The 24,426-nt window shown below is 39.7% G+C and overlaps 1 protein-coding gene across 2 annotated transcripts in view; it reads right to left on the bottom strand.

Annotated features, from left to right (window-relative positions):
* nprl3 (NPR3-like, GATOR1 complex subunit) overlaps positions 1 to 17,281 on the bottom strand; it is a 52,458-nt gene extending 35,177 nt beyond the window's left edge. The window contains exons 1-6 of one of the 2 annotated variants that reach the window (XM_062049788.1): positions 16,832 to 17,281; positions 16,651 to 16,717; positions 6,668 to 6,800; positions 1,119 to 1,193; positions 231 to 384; positions 46 to 127 (exon numbers count right to left, since the gene is read on the bottom strand). In XM_062049788.1, the coding sequence (XP_061905772.1) occupies positions 46 to 127; positions 231 to 384; positions 1,119 to 1,193; positions 6,668 to 6,800; positions 16,651 to 16,717; positions 16,832 to 17,096 (776 nt within the window). In that variant the 5' untranslated portion in view covers positions 17,097 to 17,281. Of the gene's footprint in view, positions 1 to 45; positions 128 to 230; positions 385 to 1,118; positions 1,194 to 6,667; positions 6,801 to 6,866; positions 7,146 to 16,650; positions 16,718 to 16,831 lie in introns of those variants that run through there. The other variant, XM_062049789.1, reaches the window with a different exon arrangement.
* Positions 17,282 to 24,426: the final 7,145 nt, after the last annotated feature.

The following is a 24,426-nucleotide window of genomic DNA, read 5'->3' as shown; positions in this document are numbered from 1 at the left end:
TACGAGTAATTGACGCAATAATGAAAATATATTGCGCCTTCTAACCTGTCGAACGCCTCCTTCAGGTCTTTGGCCAGCTTGCATTTGGGGAGAATTTGCCTGAACGGCGACTGTGGACTTTCGTCAGCTGACGACACAAAAAGAAGAAGAAGCCACCAGTGATGTCATTATTATTATTTATTTTTTTACACGCCACGCGCAGTCGGTGAAGCAAGGCTTTTGACGCTCACTTTCCGTGACGGTGGTGATCTCGTCCTGCACGGCCAGCATGAGTTTGGCCTCCCTGGTCAGGTACTGGCAGCGGCGCTCCTCGTGCTGCAGTGCAATGGCGATGCGGCGGGAAAGGTTGTGCATGCAGCAGATGACGGAGGGGTCGGCGTTGGCCTGAAAAAAATGGCACATCAGTCACTGTATGCCAGCTTCACCAAGAAGTACGTCGTTATTGGACATTAAAAAGACGGCAAAAAGCACTCATCAAAGATCCTCTATATCAGGTGTCCAACAGTACAAATGCAATACATTTTGAATATTAGTGATGTTAAAATAAATACATTATAGCTCAATACAATCTATAAGTACAATAATAAGATGTTTTTTATTATTGTTATTGTACAAATATCCAAGTTCGATCTCGCCAAGCATAACATGACTCAGCCCTTTTGGGCCCATCCTCCCCCACGCTCAGCTGAGAGGCCGCTAACAGTGACTCAGCAAGGGCAGGAACATTTACCTCCCACTTCTAGCCTCTGCTGTTGCAGATAAGATTACCACACATAAACACATCACTTCTAACTTCAATGAGACCCCCGCCATCATGCATGCCAATATCACTAATAATACAAGAAAATGAGAGACCTGTATTTGGTTAACCCAGAATAAATGTTATATATTGTGCCCTGCTTCAAGTGTCTAATACTTTTAGCTGCAAGATCGGATCAAAATATTCAAAACAGACTGATGCAGTCCATCAAAAGCACTACAATACACAATAATAAACATATTGTTAAATAAACACTCAAACTTATCATCTTTAATAAAGACTGCATTTTTTAGATTTTATTGTGCAGGTTTACCTAATGAAGTGGTGTGTGTGTATAAACAAATGGACATTGTCTTACCCTTAATGCAAAGACCACATTAAATAGGATCATGGTGGGCATCTCTCTCTTTGGCGAAGGATCGGTTTTAGACACCTAAAACAACAAACAGTTACATTTCAAAAGTAATACATAAATATGTAAATATAAAAAACATCATAAATAAATAAATGCCACATTAAATGATGCAAAATACAAATAGTCAACATATATCAATGGCATGAGAAATACAGAGAAGACAGACCATGAACACAATGAATTTTAATCAAAAAAATTGTAAACTTTTCTTTAGGAATTAGAAAATGTATGTGTTTATGAGTGTATTTTTTCCAAAAGAGTACTTTTTAACTTGCATTTTTATCAGTGTATTTTTTTAATTCAAAAAAGTATTTTTCAATTACAATTTTTATCCGTGTATTTTTATAAATAAATGGTACAGTAAAAAAAAGCAAAAATACAAATATTCACATGTATAAATGAGAAATACAGAGAAGACCGATCACAAAGAGTGAATTATGACGAAATTTCAAAAATGGGCAAAACATTTGGAATTAAAAAATATGTGTTTATCAGTGTAATTTCTCAACAAATACATATTTTTTTCAACTTACATTTTAATCAGTGTATTTTTTTCAATAAATACAAGTATTTTAAAATGTAACATTTTTTATCTGCGTATTTTTTGGAAACGTTAAATGATGCAAAAATAAATTTATTCAATACATACATAAATAGCATGACAAATATAAAGAAGATAGACCACTAACACAGTAAGTTACGATACAAATTGTAAACATTAAAACATGTTTTTAAATGCTTAAATTTGAATCAGTATTTTTTTAATCAAAAATAATGTTAAGTAATAATGTTAAAGTAAATCTTTACTTATATTCTTATCAGTGAATACAACTATTTTTAACTAAACATTTTTGTGTATTTTTATAAATAAACATAACATTAAATAATGCAAAAATACAAATATTCCACACATATATAGATACACACACACACACACACACACACACACACACACACACACACACACACACACACACTCACACAAACATATGGATACACACATACTGTATATATATATATATACTACAAACCCCGTTTCCATATGAGTTGGGAAATGGTGTTAGATGTAAATATAAACGGAATACAATGATTTGCAAATCCTTTTCAAGCCATATTCAGTTGAATATGCTACAAAGACAACATATTTCATGTTCAAACTCATAAACTTTATTTTTTTGCAAATAATCATTAACTTTAGAATTTGATGGCAGCAACACGTGCCAAAGAAGTTGTGAAAGGTGGCAATAAATACTGATAAGTTGAGGAATGCTCATCAAACACTTATTTGGAACATCCCACAGGTGTGCAGGCTAATTGGGAACAGGTGGGTGCCATGATTGGGTATAAAAGTAGATTCAGTCATTCACAAACAGGGATGGGGCGAGGGTCACCACTTTGTCAACAAATGCCTGAGCAAATTGTTGAACAGTTTAAGAACAACCTTTCTCAAGCAGCTATTGCCAGGAATTGAGGGATTTCACCATCTACGCTCCGTAATATCATCAAAGGGTTGAGAGAATGTGGAGAAATCACTGCACGTAAGCAGCTAAGCCCGTGACCTTCCATCCCTCAGGCTGTACTGCATCAACAAGCCACATCAGTGTGTAAAGGATATCACCACATGGGCTCAGGAACACTTCAGAAACCCACTGTCAGTAACTACAGTTGGTCGCTAAATCTGTAAGTGCAAATTAAAACTCTCCTATGACAGGCGAAAACCGTTTATCAACAACACCCAGAAACGCTGTCGGCTTCGCTGGGCCTGAGCTCATCTAAGATGGACTGATACAAAGTGGAAAAGTGTTCTGTGGTCTGATGAGTCCACATTTCAAATTGTTTTTGGAAACTGTGGACGTCGTGTCCTCCGGACCAAAGAGGAAAAGAACCATCCGGATTGTTCTAGGCGCAAAGTGTAACAGGCAGCATGTGTGACGGTATGGGGGTGTATTAGTGGCCAAGACATGGGTAACTTACACATCTGTGAAGGCACCATTAATGCTGAAAGGTACATACAGCTTTTGGAGCAACATATGTTGCCATCCAAGCAACGTTACCATGGACGCCCCTGCTTATTTTAGCAAGACAATGCCAAGCCACGTGTTACATCAACGTGGCTTCATAGTAAAAGAGTGCGGGTACTAGACTGGCCTGCCTGTAGTCCAGACATTGAAAATGTGTGTCACCTAAAATAGCAGAAGGGAGACCCCCGGACTGTTGAACAACTTAAGCTGTACATCAAGCAAGAATGGGAAAGAATTCCACTTCAAAAATGTGTCTCCTCACTTCCCAAACCTTTACTGAGTGTTGTTAAAAGGAAAGGCCATGTAACACAGTGGTGAACATGCCCTTTCCCAACTACTTTGGCACGTGTTGCAGCCATGACATTCTAAGTTCATTATTATTTACAAAAAAAAAATAAAGTTTATGAGTTTGAACATGAAATATGTTGTCTTTGTAGCATATTCAACTGAATATGGCTTGAAAAGGATTTGCAAATCATTGTATTCTGTTTATATTTACATCTAACACAATTCCCCAACTCATATGGAAACGGGGTTTGTAATATATACATATATAGTATATACATGCATATATATATATATATATATATATATATATATATATATATATATATATATATATATATATATATATATATATATATATATATATATATATATATATATATATATATATATATACATATATATATATAAATAGCATGAGAAATACAGAGAAGACAGACCACTAACACAGTAAATTATAATAGAATATAATGAATTGTTAACATATGTAAACATATTAATAAAAATAAAAAATGTCAGTGTAATTTTTGAAAATACAAATACTCAACATATATAAATAGCAAAATAAATACAGAGAAGACAGACCGCTATCACAGTGACTTATAATCAAATTAAAAAAACTTTTGACATTGTGTTCAGGACTTAAAAGATATGTTCAGTGTATTTTTTAATACAAATATATGTTTGCTTTTACTTGATTTTTTATCAGCGTATTCATTTTAAAAACATAAGTGTATTTTTTTAATACATCAATATATATATTTTTTAAAACATGTCACAAAATAAATGTCACATTAAATGATGTAAAATACAACTACTCAATATATATAAATGGAATGAGAAATACAAAGAAGACAAATCAAGAACACTATATTTTTTTAACGATATAAAAATAATAAAAAAAAAAAAAAATTTAAGGAATTAAAAAAAGTATATGTTTATCTGTGTATTTCAAATACGTATATTTTCTACTTCATTTCTTTAATACAAGTATTATTATTTTACATTTTTATCTCTGTACTTCTATAAATAAATGGGACATTATTGCAAAAATACATAAATTAAACATTCATACATAGCATTAGAAATTAGGAAAAAACTATTAAAATGAAAATACAAAAAATTGCCCTTAACTGGCGCCCTAACTGGCAGCTTGCATTGCTAATTGCTAGCTGGCAATTAGAGCACTAATTACTAGCTGTTTTAAATGTTAACCTTTAAAAAATAATACAATTATTTATTCATGATTTTATTTTAAACCCACAAGGTGTTGGCCCTGCGATGAGGTGGCGACTTGTCCAGGGTGTACCCCGCCTTCCGCCCGATTGTAGCTGAGATAGGCTCCAGCGCCCCCTGCGACCCCGAAGGGAATAAGCGGTAGAAAATGGATGGATGGATGGATGGTACAGTTACGAGGGTGGCCATGCTACTGCCATTTCTAAAATTGGATCAATGTCTATTTAAATACATTTCACATTTGTGGACAAAATACAGGGGTAATAAAATTAAAATATCATTTTAAACAGTCTAAACAACCAAAAATGTCACAACCCCCGTGCAGTAGATCTGTGGGTCACAGAACCCCTGATGAAGACCAAGTAAAAACTATTACTTACTTTTTATTTATATTAATAAAGTACTGTATTTAAAAAACTAGTACGTTTCATTTTAATGTCACAAAAATACAAAAGCACTATTGTAGGTTTTGGTTCCAGCAGTTATGGCTGCCCTCAGAGGGCCGCTTGTAATAGTCCCCTCATAATATTATTGCACAACAATGTTGTTTTCTTACGTACTAAGTAAAAAAAAAATCTGTAGACTGGCAGCTCAGTCGGCAGAATCTTACCATGGATTTGATCTTTTTTTCTTTACAGGACATTACTGTATTTAAAAAGCGACCATGTTTTTTTCCCGTAAAATTCTGGCGACAGAGTGTTAATCATAAAACTCTATGGTGGTTGTTTTTGCGGTGTATTACTTCAAAAATGTTTTAATGATACAATTCAGAACACTGAACAGCTGTTACCATTTTTACAATGTATAATTGAATAAATAACTTGCTTTGAAATAAAAAAAAAAAAGTTGAATGTATGATAAAATGTTTGTTACATTATTATGAAACATGAAACTAATGGTTAACCACTTTCCAATCTAAATTCATACAAATGTAACTAACATTACATTTTTAACATTACCAACATTATTATTACAGGTTCATACATACATCAAGCAGATATTTAAGTATTTATTTTAAGAAAAAAATGTACAATAATATAGAGTTTGTGACATTATCAGATTTTTGAATACAAATATATGTGTACAGCTCCACTAATGGACATTGGAGTGTTACTTTCAAAGGCAAAATTAAAGTATTGCTAGAAACATCACTTTATATGGGACTTTATTGTATTATATGTATGGTACATGTACCAAAAAGAAAAAAGCATAAGACACAGTATATTAAAATATACTAAATGTAAAAAAGGGAATAAATATTCCAAATAAGATCATTAAATGAAATGTAGTTTGGTTACGCCATCATGAGCGCAACACAAGGTTGTAAAAGTTTCAACTACAATTCTAAATAAGATGTCAAAAGCAAACTGAAATCAAATACACACAACTTAAAGATTGATCAATACCTATTTAAATTTTGTATTACATAAATATGATGATTTATCAAAATATAAAAGAAATATACCTGAACAGAACGCTCATGATGGTTACACCAAAAAGTAACGTTATGAATCGCGTTTTTATGCTATTTCCAAGCATCTCCTTTTTATTATCGTTGATTTTAAATGGTCAAACTAATGCATATTATATATGCATGCCCTAGTAAACAAAAAAAAAGTCATATTTATTTTGATTGTTACATTTTGAAGTACATTTGTGCAGGTGGGTGCGAATGTAGCCACTACCAGAGCTGTACACTTACAGTATGTAATTGGCATGCAAGAAATGTTGTTTTTTTATGGAAAGAAAAAATACATTTAGTAAGTACTTTATTGATGCATATTATTTCCAGGCATTAGCGGGCCATATAAAATGATGTGGCGGGCCACATCTGTCCCCCCGGGCCTTGAGTTTGACACCTGCAACCTACACCTTTTTACTAGCATGGGTTGAAATGTCAACAATCCCCATCCCTACAATATGGATAGAATATCACATTCCCTTCCTGACCTGAATGACGTGAGGATGCTGAAGCAAAGTCGGGTGACCCACAAATCGAACGTTGTCGATCTTCAGCTCAAACTTCTTGCCGCACATGTCTGATTTGGTGGCCAGGATGGTGGCCAGGATGATGTCAGAGAACCTGAAAGACGTAAACGTCACATTTTGATTATCGTTTCAAACAAAAAGTGAGACAAGAAAAGAAAACCTTGAAAGGAGATTGGAAAGCAGATGAAAAGACAAGATGGAGTAGTTTTCGATTGGCCTCGGTTACAACATTCAAGTTTGATGCAGCGTCCCGTGTTGTTTCAATTAATCTTGCGGATCTACTTGAGCGCAGGAAACAGGAAGAAGGCTCCCTGCAGGGGGAGAAATGCAGAAGATTCATGCTGCAGGTAATTCATGCTGCAATAAAGAACTTGATTGCAGTTACAAAAAATGCCATAAACCGATTGGGACAAAATGTGGATTAAATGCCACAAAATCTCCACGAGTGCAGAGTCAACATGCTGATTGAAGTTGAATCGCAATTAAGAAATTCTTTCACAAACACAACGCAATTCACAATTACTGGTAGAGGACACAGAAGAAGAAGAAGAAGGTTCAAACCACATCAATGACACATACAGTACAGGCCACACACCTTCTCCTCATTCAATGCAATGTTTGCTTTATGTTCATGACTATTTACATTGTAGATTGTCACATCAAAACTATGAATGAACACATGTGGAGTTATGTACTTAACAAAAAAAGGTGAAATAACATGTTTTATATTCTAGTTTCCTCAAAATAGCCACCCTTTGCTCTGATTACTGCTTTGCACACTCTTGGCATTCTCTCCATGAGCTTCAAGAGGTAGTCACCTGACATGCTTTTCACTTCACAGGTGTCATAGTTTTGATGTGACAATCTACAATGTAAATAGTCATGAAAATAAAGAAAACACATTGAATGAGAAGGTGTGTCCAAACTTTTGGCCTGTACTGTAACTAAGGGTGTAACGATACATGCACTTTCAAAAAAGAAATGCTCTACACCATTTCATTGTTTGAGAATTGTCTCTATTGAACAATTGACTGCTAGGTCTTTTTTTTTTCTAAATATCATTAACGTTCTTTACACTTGCATTTTGTTCCCTCGCTGTACCCAAAACAAACCCTGAAACCGTGGTGACTGAGTCGTACCGTTACACTCCCAGTAATAATGGCAATAATAATAATAATAAAGAAATGAAAGAAAGACGCGGGTGATGTCTGCAAAAGAAAGATGCTTTAGAATGATTCCAAAGTCTTACCCCGCTACCAACTGTTGGTCAGTTAGTGAAGATGGTTCTCTGAAAGGGGAATGAGGCCATAAACAAGAAAGAAAGAAGGAACAGGCAAACAAAGAAACAAATGCGCGCGCGCACACACGCACACACACACACACACACACACACACACACACACACACACACACACACACACACACACACACACACACACACACACACACACACACACACACACACACACACACACACACACACACACACACACACACACACACACACACACACACACACACACACACACACACACACACACACACACATTAAGTTAGGGATATTCGGCATGCAGAGTGTCTTTTAGTGACACTTCGCTGGTCATACCGTGCTTTAAAAGAAATCAATCAATCAATGTTTATTTATATAGCCCTAAATCACAAGTGTCCCAAAGGGCTGCACAAGCCACAACGACATCCGCGGTACAGAGCCCACATAAGGGCAAGGAAAAACTCACAACCCCAAATGGGACGTCGATGTGAATGACTATGAGAAACCTTGGAGAGGACCACATATGTGGCTCACATAAAGTCCAATAACTTTATGTGAGAAAAGAATCTAGCAAAACAAAAGTGGTTGGGCAGAGCGTACATACACTTTGTCTGAAGACATCATTTAAATCTCTTTTTACAGCACCTGCTAAATAACAGCAGAAGATGGTGAGTGCTGGAGATCCCTGACTGCCACCATGACACCCCTACAGCCTCCTAGTGAGTGAGTGAGTGCTGGAGATCCCTGACTGCCACCATGACACCCCTACAGCCTCCTAGTGAGTGAGTGAGTGCTGGAGATCCCTGACTGCCACCATGACACCCCTACAGCCTCCTAGTGAGTGAGTGAGTGCTGGAGATCCCTGACTGCCACCATGACACCCCTACAGCCTCCTAGTGAGTGAGTGAGTGCTGGAGATCCCTGACTGCCACCATGACACCCCTACGGCCTCCTAGTGAGTGAGTGAGTGCTGGAGATCCCTGACTGCCACCATGACACCCCTACAGCCTCCTAGTGAGTGAGTGAGTGCTGGAGATCCCTGACTGCCACCATGACACCCCTACGGCCTCCTAGTGAGTGAGTGAGTGCTGGAGATCCCTGACTGCCACCATGACACCCCTACAGCCTCCTAGTGAGTGAGTGAGTGCTGGAGATCCCTGACTGCCACCATGACACCCCTACAGCCTCCTAGTGAGTGAGTGAGTGCTGGAGATCCCTGACTGCCACCATGACACCCCTACGGCCTCCTAGTGAGTGAGTGAGTGCTGGAGATCCCTGACTGCCACCATGACACCCCTACAGCCTCCTAGTGAGTGAGTGAGTGCTGGAGATCCCTGACTGCCACCATGACACCCCTACAGCCTCCTAGTGAGTGAGTGAGTGCTGGAGATCCCTGACTGCCACCATGACACCCCTACAGCCTCCTAGTGAGTGAGTGAGTGCTGGAGATCCCTGACTGCCACCATGACACCCCTACAGCCTCCTAGTGAGTGAGTGAGTGCTGGAGATCCCTGACTGCCACCATGACACCCCTACAGCCTCCTAGTGAGTGAGTGAGTGCTGGAGATCCCTGACTGCCACCATGACACCCCTACAGCCTCCTAGTGAGTGAGTGAGTGCTGGAGATCCCTGACTGCCACCATGACACCCCTACAGCCTCCTAGTGAGTGAGTGAGTGCTGGAGATCCCTGACTGCCACCATGACACCCCTACAGCCTCCTAGTGAGTGAGTGAGTGCTGGAGATCCCTGACTGCCACCATGACACCCCTACAGCCTCCTAGTGAGTGAGTGAGCGCTGGAGATCCCTGACTGCCACCATGACACCCCTACAGCCTCCTAGTGAGTGAGTGAGTGCTGGAGATCCCTGACTGCCACCATGACACCCCTACAGCCTCCTAGTGAGTGAGTGAGTGCTGGAGATCCCTGACTGCCACCATGACACCCCTACAGCCTCCTAGTGAGTGAGTGAGTGCTGGAGATCCCTGACTGCCACCATGACACCCATACGGCCTCCTAGTGAGTGAGTGAGTGCTGGAGATCCCTGACTGCCACCATGACACCCCTACAGCCTCCTAGTGAGTGAGTGAGTGCTGGAGATCCCTGACTGCCACCATGACACCCCTACAGCCTCCTAGTGAGTGAGTGAGTGCTGGAGATCCCTGACTGCCACCATGACACCCCTACGGCCTCCTAGTGAGTGAGTGAGTGCTGGAGATCCCTGACTGCCACCATGACACCCCTACAGCCTCCTAGTGAGTGAGTGAGTGCTGGAGATCCCTGACTGCCACCATGACACCCCTACAGCCTCCTAGTGAGTGAGTGAGTGCTGGAGATCCCTGACTGCCACCATGACACCCCTACAGCCTCCTAGTGAGTGAGTGAGTGAGTGCTGGAGATCCCTGACTGCCACCATGACACCCCTACAGCCTCCTAGTGAGTGAGTGAGTGCTGGAGATCCCTGACTGCCACCATGACACCCCTACAGCCTCCTAGTGAGTGAGTGAGTGCTGGAGATCCCTGACTGCCACCATGACACCCCTACAGCCTCCTAGTGAGTGAGTGAGTGCTGGAGATCCCTGACTGCCACCATGACACCCCTACAGCCTCCTAGTGAGTGAGTGAGCGCTGGAGATCCCTGACTGCCACCATGACACCCCTACGGCCTCCTAGTGAGTGAGTGAGCGCTGGAGATCCCTGACTGCCACCATGACACCCCTACAGCCTCCTAGTGAGTGAGTGAGTGCTGGAGATCCCTGACTGCCACCATGACACCCCTACAGCCTCCTAGTGAGTGAGTGAGTGCTGGAGATCCCTGACTGCCACCATGACACCCCTACGGCCTCCTAGTGAGTGAGTGAGTGCTGGAGATCCCTGACTGCCACCATGACACCCCTACAGCCTCCTAGTGAGTGAGTGAGTGCTGGAGATCCCTGACTGCCACCATGACACCCCTACAGCCTCCTAGTGAGTGAGTGAGTGCTGGAGATCCCTGACTGCCACCATGACACCCCTACAGCCTCCTAGTGAGTGAGTGAGCGCTGGAGATCCCTGACTGCCACCATGACACCCCTACGGCCTCCTAGTGAGTGAGTGAGCGCTGGAGATCCCTGACTGCCACCATGACACCCCTACAGCCTCCTAGTGAGTGAGTGAGTGCTGGAGATCCCTGACTGCCACCATGACACCCCTACAGCCTCCTAGTGAGTGAGTGAGTGCTGGAGATCCCTGACTGCCACCATGACACCCCTACGGCCTCCTAGTGAGTGAGTGAGTGCTGGAGATCCCTGACTGCCACCATGACACCCCTACAGCCTCCTAGTGAGTGAGTGAGTGCTGGAGATCCCTGACTGCCACCATGACACCCCTACAGCCTCCTAGTGAGTGAGTGAGCGCTGGAGATCCCTGACTGCCACCATGACACCCCTACAGCCTCCTAGTGAGTGAGTGAGCGCTGGAGATCCCTGACTGCCACCATGACACCCCTACAGCCTCCTAGTGAGTGAGTGAGCGCTGGAGATCCCTGACTGCCACCATGACACCCCTACAGCCTCCTAGTGAGTGAGTGAGTGCTGGAGATCCCTGACTGCCACCATGACACCCCTACAGCCTCCTAGTGAGTGAGTGAGTGCTGGAGATCCCTGACTGCCACCATGACACCCCTACAGCCTCCTAGTGAGTGAGTGAGTGCTGGAGATCCCTGACTGCCACCATGACACCCCTACAGCCTCCTAGTGAGTGAGTGAGTGCTGGAGATCCCTGACTGCCACCATGACACCCCTACAGCCTCCTAGTGAGTGAGTGAGTGCTGGAGATCCCTGACTGCCACCATGACACCCCTACAGCCTCCTAGTGAGTGAGTGAGTGCTGGAGATCCCTGACTGCCACCATGACACCCCTACAGCCTCCTAGTGAGTGAAAATAAATAAAAAGTAAAGATCAACCAATATGTTTTCTTCAAGGCCGATGCCGACAGGATTATTAATAGTCAAGGAGGTTTGGAACCGATAGTCATTTGCAGTAAAAGTTATTTAAACATGAATAGTCAGTAAACAGCTGGATAAGGTTTTAAGTGTTTTTTTCACATAATTTTTTGGGAAACGTGGGTTTCAGTACCGTAATGAGAGCATTCACAAGCACCTTTATTACAAGTATCGAAGAGGAGCAAATGGGAAAATTGGTAAAAATACGTGACTTCTCCACATCACAATAACTCGCCATCTACTCATTTTTATAGCACTTTATGGATTTAATACTTCTCGTAAGGAACCCTAACATTTTGTGATCATTTAAAAAAACTAAACAATTCTTGGCAATTCCCCTTCACGTAGATAATAGTTGGGACAACTTTTAAGCTGGCTGACATCTTTTCTCCCAGTTACAGAAAGTATGAGAATGTGTTAACTGCTGCCTGATCTTCTTGATTTATATAATAAGTCTCCTATGTGTCAAGATAGTTACACAAAGTTGAGATTTTTGGCAGAGATATACTTTCTTATATTCATCCATCTCTGTGGCGTTATTTGATTGAATCACGGAACATGAAACTCTGCGCTCGGCTGCACGATATGGACAAAAACCCTAACTGCCATTTTCCTCCCCAAAATTGTGATTTGCTGTTTTTATATTTTATACATACAGTACAGGCCAAAAGTTTGGACACACCTTCTCGTTTCAATGCGTTTTTTTTATTTTCATGACTATTTACATTGTAGATTGTCACATCAAAACTATGACACCTGTGAAGTGAAAAGCATTTCAGGTGACTACCTCTTGGAGCTCATGCAGAGAATGCCAAGAGTGTGCAAAGCAGTAATCAGAGCAAAGGGTGGCTATTTTAAAGAAACTAGAATTTAAAACATGTTTTCAGTTATTTTTTTGTGAAGTACATAACTCCACATGTGTTCATTCCTAGTTTTGATGTGACAATCTACAATGTAAATAGTCATGAACATAAAGCAAACATTGCATTGAATGAGGAGAAGGTGTGTCCTAACTTTTGGCCTGTACTGTATGTGTGGATAAAACTGAGAAAATAATGAGTGAATGAAGACATGTTACTTTTAGACTGTCAATCTACCAGAGACTGAGCTTTTTTCTACATCATGTTTTTAAACTGAAGAAATAACTATACAGATACTATACTTATCATTACATATAATAATAATGCAAGTAACCACTTAAAAGCATATACACTTTATTTCTCTGTAGAATTGTTTTTCATTATACTGTAAGTCACACCTGGACAAATGAAGGCCCAGGGGCCACATGTGGCCCGTTAAGCTTTTCAATCTGGCCCGCCGGACATTCCCAAATAACTTGTTTAGATGTTTAAGATGTAAAGTGTAGCTGCCATTATGATGTGCACTCATCTTTTATAATGACCCTAAGTCTTCAATTATACTAAGTCTTTACATGCTTGGAATCTGCATCATAGACTAGTTACTATGCTCATCTAATTAGTTACTATGCTCATCTAATTAGTTACTATGCTCATCTAATTAGTTACTATGGTCATCTAATTAGTTACTATGCTCATCTAATTAGTTACTATGCTCGTCTAATTAGTTACTATGGCCATCTAATTAGTTACTATGCTCATCTAATTAGTTACTATGGACATCTAATTAGTTACTATGCTCATCTAATTAGTTACTATGCTCATCTAATTAGTTATTATGGTCATCTAATTAGTTATTAGGGTCATCTAATTAGTTACTATGATCATCTAATTAGTTACTATGCTCATCTAATTAGTTACTATGGTCATGTAATGAGTTACTATGGTCATTTAATTAGTTACTATGCTCAAAAAGCGCTATACAAGTATAACCCATTTATCATTTATTTATCATTTATCTAATGAGTTACTATAGTAATGTGAGTCACAGCAGCTCAGACGAGGTACCAAGCAGTGTGGGTGGGGAGTGTTTCCACAGAGTGTGAAATGTGGGTGTCAGGGACAGACGTGGAAGGAGATTTTTACAGCAAAGTTGTAAAGCTTAGTGATATATCACATATATCAGATTGTAGGTGGAGTTTTTTTTATTTTTTACCTTTCATGTTCATATTTCACTGTTTGTTGCATTTTTGTTGCGTTTGGCTTAATTGTAAAATATGTGGATGGAGAGGGAGTATGACGTTCATATGTTAATATTCAGTGTTTTATCCTTCATAGTTAATATTGTAACATTCTTTATTTTCATGTACATTCTGGGTGGCTCATTCAGTAAAAAAAAATAAAATTCAGTTTTTTAAGGCGGTCTGTCAAAAGGTTTTTAGCTTTCAATCAGACATTATTGTGAGGTTTTGTATTAGTGTTCCTAAAAGTAGATATACCGGCCCCCAGACATATTCTTTTCGCTAAATTTGGCCCCTCGAGTCAAAATAAATGCCCAGGCCTGCTGTAAGTGGAAGTAACAACTTTGTTATCCAAAATTAATCAACCAAAAAAATAAAATGGACTTTCATTTCTGTAAGCAAAAATTGTACCTAAATAAACATTAGGAAACAAGTGGAAGTGTGTTTTATCCCCCGTTGAAAAAACTATGTCGAGTTGTCTTTTTTTTGTTATCATCATGTGGTCACGGCATTCTGGCTCGTTCATCACATTGCCCATCAGGGTTAAAGCTGCAATATTACCACCAGACATTCGGCTTAGGAATCCTATTGCTCTTGCTCACTGTTTGCCAAAGAAAACAAACACACACGGACATAGCAGTTTATCCATGCCAAAATGAAGTATTTCAACTTCAGACTTCAACTGATTGACTTATTCATAATCGGCCAATGTCACCATTAAAACTTTATTCCAAGGAGCAAGTGGTGTTGGTTATTAGCGTACACAAGCAGAAGCTTGTGGATGGCTACCAAAAGCGCCTCATTGCAGGTCAACTTGCCAAGGGACATGTACATTGTGTACATCAGACCTGGGCACTGTCCGGCCCGCGTGAGGCCAATCATAAATTACAAAATACATTTCAAAAAGTATCTATGTTGAGTGTGCAATACAACGGTGCGGCTTTTGTTTTGAAAAGCGTTATTTGTATTACTTCCGTGTGGACGTATGCGCGTGTGCGATTGTGAGTGAATTGAACGGCGCAATCACAAATGACAAAATAAAGTTTAAAAAACATCTATGTCGTGCGCGCAATACAACTGTGCTGCTTTTATTTTGAAATGTGTTATTTATGCCGTATGTCCGGGGGAAACCTGTGAGTGAAGGTGCATAGAGACAAGTGATGAGACGCTAAAAAAGAAAAGTTGATGAGGAATGGCGTGTTTTCAACAAGACATGGACTGCCAAGTATTTCTTTACAGAAATTAAAGGTAAAGCTGTGTGCTTAATGTGTGGTACACAGCTTGCTGTGTTTAAAGAATATCATTTTAATCGCCACTACACGAAGAAACACGAGGGAAAATAGCGGAATGTGTCTGATGAAGCGCGCGCAAGGGAGGCTGATGCGTTGATGGTAAAACTGCAAAGCCAACAAGGACTTTTTGCCATATTTCACACCCCCAGAGATGCAGCCGTCAGGACAAGTTTCGTCATTTCTCACAAAAGCGCCAGAAAAAGTAAGGCGTTTTCTGACGGAGAGTTTATTAAGGAGTGCTTATTGGACTCTGTTGCGCTGTATGCCCGGAGACATGGACTGTTTTTCGCTAACTTTGGATGAGATCTGTGATGTACGTGACACCTCCAGCTGCTCTTCTTCTTACGTGGGATAACTGCAGACTTTCAAACCACGAAGTAGCTGGCAGCCATGCAGTCAATTAAAGAGACAACCACAGGTAATGACTTGTTCACATAGGTAAATGCGTGTTTGGACATGTTAGGACTGAAATGGGACAAGCTGGCAGGTGTGACAATCCAATCCACTTTATTTATATAGCACATTTAAACAACAAAATGTTTCCAAAGTGCTGCACAACAATATTAAAAACAATATTCAAATATTATCCTTAGCTCCACCAATGACTGAATAAAAAGAAAAAACAATTACATATAAAACCAATATAAAAACCAATATAAAATAAATATGATTAAAAACTATTTTTAACAACAGATGGTTGTCCAAATCTGACAGGGAAAAATGTTGGCTAATGCAGGATAAAGTGACCATCAAAAGCAATCTGCTTATGTATAAAGTTAAGTTAGGTTAAATTAAATTATTATTATTATTAATTATTATTATTATTATCATCATTATTATTTATCTTACGGTATATCAAAAATAATATTGAGCAAAATTGAATTGAAATATTGTCGTGTGGCCCTCCATCAGTGCTCGGGTTGCTTATGCGGCCCCCGGTGAAAATTAATTGCCCACCCCTGGTGTACATGAATCGTGTACATGTATTGAATACAGGGATTGTGTACATGGATTGAATACAGGGATTGTGTACATGGATTGTGTACATGGATTGAATACATGGATTGTGTACATGGATTGAATACAGGGATTGTGTACATGGATTGTGTACATGGATTGTATTGTGTACATGGATTGTGTACATGGATCGTGTACATGGATTGTGTACATGGTTTGAATACAGGGATTGTGTACATGGATTGTGTACATGGATTGAATACAGGGATTGTGTACATGGATTGTGTACATGGATTGAATACAGGGATTGTGTACATGGAGTGTGGGTGTGAAAATATTAAAATACCTTGAATCTCCATCTTGGTCTTCAACTTCCGCTGTTGTGTTCAGTGCATAGCGATTCCGCTGTTTTGCTTTATGGGGAAAACATCAGGTTGACATAGAAAATAGATCCATTGTTGTAATGTTGCACACGATGACGTCACAAGAAGATATTGTGCTGCTAAGTTAGCATGATGCTAACATACCTGCATGCGACGTCGCGCACTCGGCGACTTTCTGGAAAGGATAGCGGAAAAGCAGCTTGTTCCCTCGGCTTCCAGAGCTAACCAGAATGACGCTGATGGGGTTGGTCTTGTGTCCTCCTCTGGGGCCTTGGTACAGGTTGGTCTTGTGTCCTCCTGTGGGGCCTTGGTACAGGGCTATCCTCGGCTGGACCACGGCCGATTTGGGCTCATCTGCGGAGCCGCCGGACGGGTTGAGCATCTCGTTAGCATGCAAGCTAACCTTCATGTGACACGTTCAGCTAAAACACTTTTCTTCCGGATACATTTATCAAATACACTTGCTATTTTACTCATTTGACACCCAACGGTCCAAGTCCTTCAAATTCTCCAGCTCCTGGTTGTTTTGTGTCACATAGAAAAGTGTCCGACAGAAACAAGCTGGCGTGTGGCAGCACTGCGCACGCTTCTTCTTCTTCTTATTTTATGGCGGTTGGCAAGCAACCTTGTGGTGAGCATTACCGCCACCTACTGTAATGGAGCGTGGATCGAGGTGGATTCCTACTCTAAATTCTTTTATTTAACCCAGTGTTTTTAAAAAATGTGTGTATTGCTTTATAACCTGTGTGTTCTGAGTGCATATCTTCCACTGCTAACCTAATATTCTCTTTCGCTAACTTATTTCCCAGTATTTCCCTTTCTCTATTATATTTCCTACAATGTATTAAAACATGTCTTACATTTTCTATCTGTTGGCAAGAATCACACAGTCCTGTAGCATGTTTCCCCATCTATTTCAATCAACTATTTAGATATGTCTGTCCTAATGTCATTCTAGTAATAATGTCTTCTTATTCCTCCTCTCATTACACCTACTCTCCTCTGGACTTTGTAATACTGTCTACCTTTTCTTTCCTTATTCCAATTATCCTGCCACTTTTTATTGTGTTCTATCTTAAAGATGTTCTTCACTTCTTCTTTACTGTGCTTCATCTCCATGTTTACTTCTGTTTTAGTGCTTGCTTGTTTTGCGTACTTATTGGTTCCCCTCAACTCCTACATGAGCAGGAACCCAAACAAATATTACCACACCTCCCGCTTTATTTATTCTGTAGACTGCCTGAACTATTTCATCAACTAAATCTTGTCTTGTTTCTGTTTTTTATGCTAGTCAATGCACTGCTGGAGTCCGAGCACACGACTGCTTTTCTTGCTTTATTTTCTTCTATCCAAATAATTGCCATATAAATTGCTACCAATTCTCCCGTAAAAACAGATAATTTATCACTAATTCTTTTATTTAATACTATGTTTCCTTGTGGGATAACAGCTGCTGCTCCTACCTTATTATTTATAGTTTTTGATGCATCTGTGTACACCATGATGTTGTCTAAGAACGTTTCCTCAATCCATTGTTCTATCTGGTAACTATTTAAATTTCTATTCTTTAGTAATTGCATGTTTACATTTGGCTTTTCATACATCCACGGTGGTATTGCGGGGATTGGTACTGTAGGGCTAACTTTAATATTATCAATTTGAACTTTATTACATACAGTATGTCTCCTATTATCCACCCCAAACTATTCATTTTTTTCTTCTCTTTTTCTTGGCAGTTTAATAATACTTGATGGGTTGGATGTCCTTGCTGGGACCCTTTTAAGTTTGCCCAATAAACTACTGACAGTTGATCTCTCCTCATATCTAAAGGTTTTTCATTCATCTCTACTTGTAATGCTGCAACTGGGGTGGATTTAGTAGCTCCACAACATAATCTTAAAGCCTGTGACTGGATCCTGTCTATTTGATTTAGTAGTTCCACAACATAATCTTAAAGCCTGTGACTGGATCCTGTCTAGTTGATTTAGTAGTTCCACAACATAACCTTAGTGCCTGTGACTGGATCCTGTCTAGTTGATTTAGTAGTTCCACAACATAACCTTAGTGCCTGTGACTGGATCCTGTCTAGTTGATTTAGTAGTTCCACAACATAACCTTAGTGCCTGTGATTGGATCCTGTCTAGTTGATTTAGTAGTTCCACAACATAACCTTAGTGCCTGTGACTGGATCCTGTCTAGTTGATTTAGTAGCTCCACAACATAATCTTAAAGCCTGTGACTGGATCCTGTCTAGTTGATTTAGTAGTTCCACAACATAATCTTAAAGCCTGTGACTGGATCCTGTCTAGTTGATTTAGTAGTTCCACAACATAACCTTAGTGCCTGTGACTGGATCCTGTCTAGTTGATTTAGTAGTTCCACAACATAACCTTAGTGCCTGTGACTGGATCCTGTCTAGTTGATTTAGTAGTTCCACAACATAACCTTAGTGCCTGTGATTGGATCCTGTCTAGTTGATTTAGTAGTTCCACAACATAACCTTAGTGCCTGTGACTGGATCCTGTCTAGTTGATTTAGTAGTTCCACAACATAACCTTAGTGCCTGTGATTGGATCCTGTCTAGTTGATTTAGTAGCTCCACAACATAACCTTAGTGCCTGTGACTGGATCCTGTCTAGTTGATTTAGTAGTTCCACAACATAACCTTAGTGCCTGTGACTGGATCCTGTCTAGTTGATTTAGTAGTTCCACAACATAATCTTAGTGCCTGTGACGGGATCCTGTCTAGTTGATTTAGTAGTTCCACAACATAACCTTAGTGCCTGTGACTGGATCCTGTCTAGTTGATTTAGTAGTTCCACAACATAATCTTAAAGCCTGTGATTGGATCCTGTCTAGTTGATTTAGTAGCTCCACAACATAACCTTAGTGCCTGTGATTGGATCCTGTCTAGTTGATTTAGTAGTTCCACAACATAATCTTAAAGCCTGTGATTGGATCCTGTCTAGTTGATTTAGTAGTTCCACAACATAACCTTAGTGCCTGTGATTGGATCCTGTCTAGTTGATTTAGTAGTTCCACAACATAACCTTAGTGCCTGTGATTGGATCCTGTCGAGTTGATTTAGTAGTTCCACAACATAACCTTAGTGCCTGTGACTGGATCCTGTCTAGTTGATTTAGTAGTTCCACAACATAATCTTAAAGCCTGTGACTGGATCCTGTCTAGTTGATTTAGTAGTTCCACAACATAACCTTAGTGCCTGTGATTGGATCCTGTCTAGTTGATTTAGTAGTTCCACAACATAACCTTAGTGCCTGTGATTGGATCCTGTCTAGTTGATTTAGTAGTTCCACAACATAATCTTAAAGCCTGTGATTGGATCCTGTCTAGTTGATTTAGTAGTTCCACAACATAACATTAGTGCCTGTGACTGAATCCTGTCTAGTTGATTTAGTAGTTCCACAACATAATCTTAAAGCCTGTGACTGGATCCTGTCTAGTTGATTTAGTAGTTCCACAACATAACCTTAGTGCCTGTGACTGGATCCTGTCTAGTTGATTTAGTAGTTCCACAACATAATCTTAAAGCCTGTGACTGGATCCAGTCTAGTTGATTTAGTAGTTCCACAACATAACCTTAGTGCCTGTGACTGGATCCTGTCTAGTTGATTTAGTAGTTCCACAACATAATCTTAAAGCCTGTGACTGGATCCTGTCTAGTTGATTTAGTAGTTCCACAACATAACCTTAGTGCCTGTGATTGGATCCTGTCTAGTTGATTTAGTAGTTCCACAACATAATCTTAGTGCCTGTGACTGGATCCTGTCTAGTTGATTTAGTAGTTCCACAACATAATCTTAAAGCCTGTGACTGGATCCTGTCTAGTTGATTTAGTAGTTCCACAACATAACCTTAGTGCCTGTGATTGGATCCTGTCTAGTTGATTTAGTAGTTCCACAACATAATCTTAGTGCCTGTGACTGGATCCTGTCTAGTTGATTTAGTAGTTCCACAACATAATCTTAGTGCCTGTGACTGGATCCTGTCTAGTTGATTTAGTAGTTCCACAACATAACCTTAGTGCCTGTGATTGGATCCTGTCTATTTTCCCAAGTAATGTTTTTGCAGCAGATTGATAAATAATGCATCCATAATCAATAACAGATGGTATTAAAGTGATGTATATTGCTTTCAATGTCTGCCTATCAGCCCCCCAGTCTTTACCCCTCAACGCCCTCATTATATTTAACACCTTTTTACTTTTCTCCACTATTTTGCTGATGTGGGTTGACCAGTTAATATTTTTATCAAACCATATACCCAAATATTGAAATACTTGTACCTCTTCTATATTTTCTCCATAGAGTTTAATTTGGATCTTGTTTTGTACTTTCCTCTTTGTAAAATGTATGACTTTTGTCTTTCCAACAGAGAATCTTAAACCCCACGCCGTTCCCCATTCTTGAACTTTATTTACCGCTTTTTGAATCTTCTTTTCTATATGATTAGTATTTCTAACTCTCTTCCACATCACTCCATCGTCAGCAAACAGTGCCACATCCACAAACCCTTCCACTTCACTAAAAACTTCATTTATCATTATTGAAAATAATACTGGACTTATTATAGTCCCTTGCGGGGTCCCATTTTCCACTTCATATACTCTGCTGTATTCATTCTCTATTTTTACTAATATTGTTCTACTTGTTAAGAAGTCTTTTATCCATCTATACATTTTCCCTCTAATCCCAATTCTATTTAGTTTTATCAGCAAGCCCTGTTTCCACAACATATCATAAGCGTTCTCTATATCAAAAAATACTGCAATTATACTTTCTTTCTTTATTTGTCCCTTTCTAATTTCCTCTTCCAGCTGCACTGCTGGCTCGTTTGTGTTTCTTGCTTTGCCAAATCCACTTTGGTAGTTTTTTATTATTTCTTTTGAGTCTAAATAATATACTAGTCTTTCATTAATCATTTTTTCCATTACTTTACCTAAATTTGAGGTCAATGCTATGGGCCTATAATTACCTGCCTCTTCCGGGTCTTTCCCTGGTTTGCATATGGGAATTATTACAGCTTCTTTCCACTCTGCTGGTAATTTCCCTTCTTCATATATCCTATTATATCATTTCAAGACCACTTCTTTGCCAATGCTGCTTAAGTTTTTGATCATCTGATAACTCACCTGGTCTTTTCCTGGTGTTGTATTTTTAACCTTTTTCAATATTCGAACCATTTCATTCAAAGAAAATGTCATATCTATAGTGTTGGTTAAACTATTATCATTGTCTTCCACCATTTCCCCAATATTTAAACTAATTGTTTCTTCTCTCTTTTGTTTTTCTACATTTCTCAAATGATCATTACTGTGCACTTTAACAAAAGTCTTGGCTAAAAGTTCTGCTTTTTCTTTATTTTCTACCACACACTGTGTACCATCTTTCAACACATGATGTGTATGTTCACTTCTGATCCCTGACATTTTCTTCATCATTCCCCACACTTGGCCTGAAGGAGTAGTTCTATTTAATGATTCACAAAACATTCTCCAATAGTGTTTTCTTGTCTTTTTAATAACGTACCTTACTTTAGCTTGGTGCCTTTTATATTGGATCATATCTTGGAAATTATGTGTTCTTCTCAATATTCTAAATGCTCTATTCCGTTCTTTTATTGCGTCTGTGCACGCTTGTGTCCACCATCTTCCTTCTTTTCCCTATACTACTCCTTGGTATGCTCTTTTTGGCTGCTTCTATTATGCACTTTGTAATATCTTTATTCAGTTGTTCAATATCTTGATTTATATCCACTTCCTTCAATGTCATGTCGGTACTTTCCCTAAATTGTCCCCAATCACCGTGATTATACTTCCATCTTCCTTCTATTTTAGTGCTTTCTGTCCTTTGGTTTATGTTTATGTGAATGAAGATTGGCTAGTGATCACTTCCTATAGTGCTGTCTTTGTTTACTTCCCACTCTACCTTTCCTGCTAACCCTTGTGACACCAGTGTCAAATCTATTGCTCTTTCTTTACCCGTAACTACATCTAATCTTGTTCCCCACCCATCATTCACACACACCACTTCTTTTTCCTCCAAAAATGCTTCCAATGTTTCCCCATTCCAGTCATCCCTTTCACCCCACATTGTGCTATGTGCATTAAAGTCACCATGAAGTCATCCTTCCACCCCACATTGTGCTATGTGCATTAAAGTCACCATGAAGTCATCCTTTCACCCCACATTGTGCTATGTGCATTAAAGTCACCATGAAGTCATCCTTTCACCCCACATTGTGCTATGTGCATTAAAGTCACCATGAAGTCATCCTTTCACCCCACATTGTGCTATGTGCATTAAAGTCACCATGAAGTCATCCTTTCACCCCACATTGTGCTATGTGCATTAAAGTCACCATGAAGTCATCCTTTCACCCCACATTGTGCTATGTGCATTAAAGTCACCACACCAAATGATATTGCCACTCCAGAGCTAGACTATTTGTTCTAGTTGATGAATTTGTAATTTCTTGCACGGATTATAGAAGTTTAGCACTTTGTATCTTTCTTTATTATTCCATACTTCTACCCCTACTATTTCTAGTTCTTGTTTTTCTTTTAATACTGTATAATGCATGTCTTCTTTAATAAATATGGCACACCCTCCTCCTTGCCCATCATTCCTATCTTTACGTATTGTTACGTATCCTTTTATTATAAAGCTCAATTTTGGCTTCAGCCAGGTTTCTTGAATACATATTATATGTGCTTTATTTTTCATATTATTAATATATCCCTTTAGTTCCTGTCCGTTTGCTACTAAACTTCTGGCATTCCACTGAACAATGAACATGGCGTTGGATTGTGGTCACATGACTCTGTCTCGTCTACTCTCTGTAGTTCACCTTGTACCTGTTCCCAAGATAGTTCTTTTACATTTAAGAACTTTGCTGCTGCTTTGACAATTATTTTCATCTTCTCAGTTTTATTTCTTGCCTGTTCTGTACAGTTTATGACATATGCCAGGAACACAACTAGCTCGTCCATAGAAAGTCCTGTATTTGTTGTTTTTTATTACTTGAACTATTGCCACTTCTGTCTTGTTCCGAACTATTGTCACTTCTATCTTGTTCTGCACTTTCTTGATTTCTTACTTTAACTGCCTCTGCGTATGTAATATTTCTTTCTACTCTGATTTGCTGTACTTCTTTTGCCTGTTTCCTAATGACACATCCCCCATACGCTGCTGTGTGATTCCCACCACAGTTACATGACACACACTGGCTATGTGCCCACTTAGCATGACACACACTGGCTATGTGCCCACTTAGCATGACACACACTGGCTATGTGCCCACTTAGCATGACACACACTGGCTATGTGCCCACTTAGCATGACACACACTGGCTATGTGCCCACTTAGCATGACACACACTGGCTATGTGCCCACTTAGCATGACACACACTGGCTATGTGCCCACTTAGCATGACACACACTGGCTATGTGCCCACTTAGCATGACACACACTACTATGTGCCCACTTAGCATGACACACACTGGCTATGTGCCCACTTAGCATGACACACACTGGCCATGTGCCCACTTAGCATGACACACACTGGCTATATGCCCACTTAGCATGACACACACTGGCTATGTGCCCACTTAGCATGACACACACTGGCTATGTGCCCACTTAGCATGACACACACTGGCTATGTGCCCACTTAGCATGACACACACTGGCTATGTGCCCACTTAGCATGACACAC

Source organism: Entelurus aequoreus, linkage group LG06, assembly GCF_033978785.1.
Source record: "Entelurus aequoreus isolate RoL-2023_Sb linkage group LG06, RoL_Eaeq_v1.1, whole genome shotgun sequence".
NCBI lineage: Eukaryota > Metazoa > Chordata > Actinopteri > Syngnathiformes > Syngnathidae > Entelurus > Entelurus aequoreus.
The sequence above is the reverse complement of the archived record's forward strand: the minus strand, read 5'-3'. Positions and strand labels throughout refer to the sequence as shown.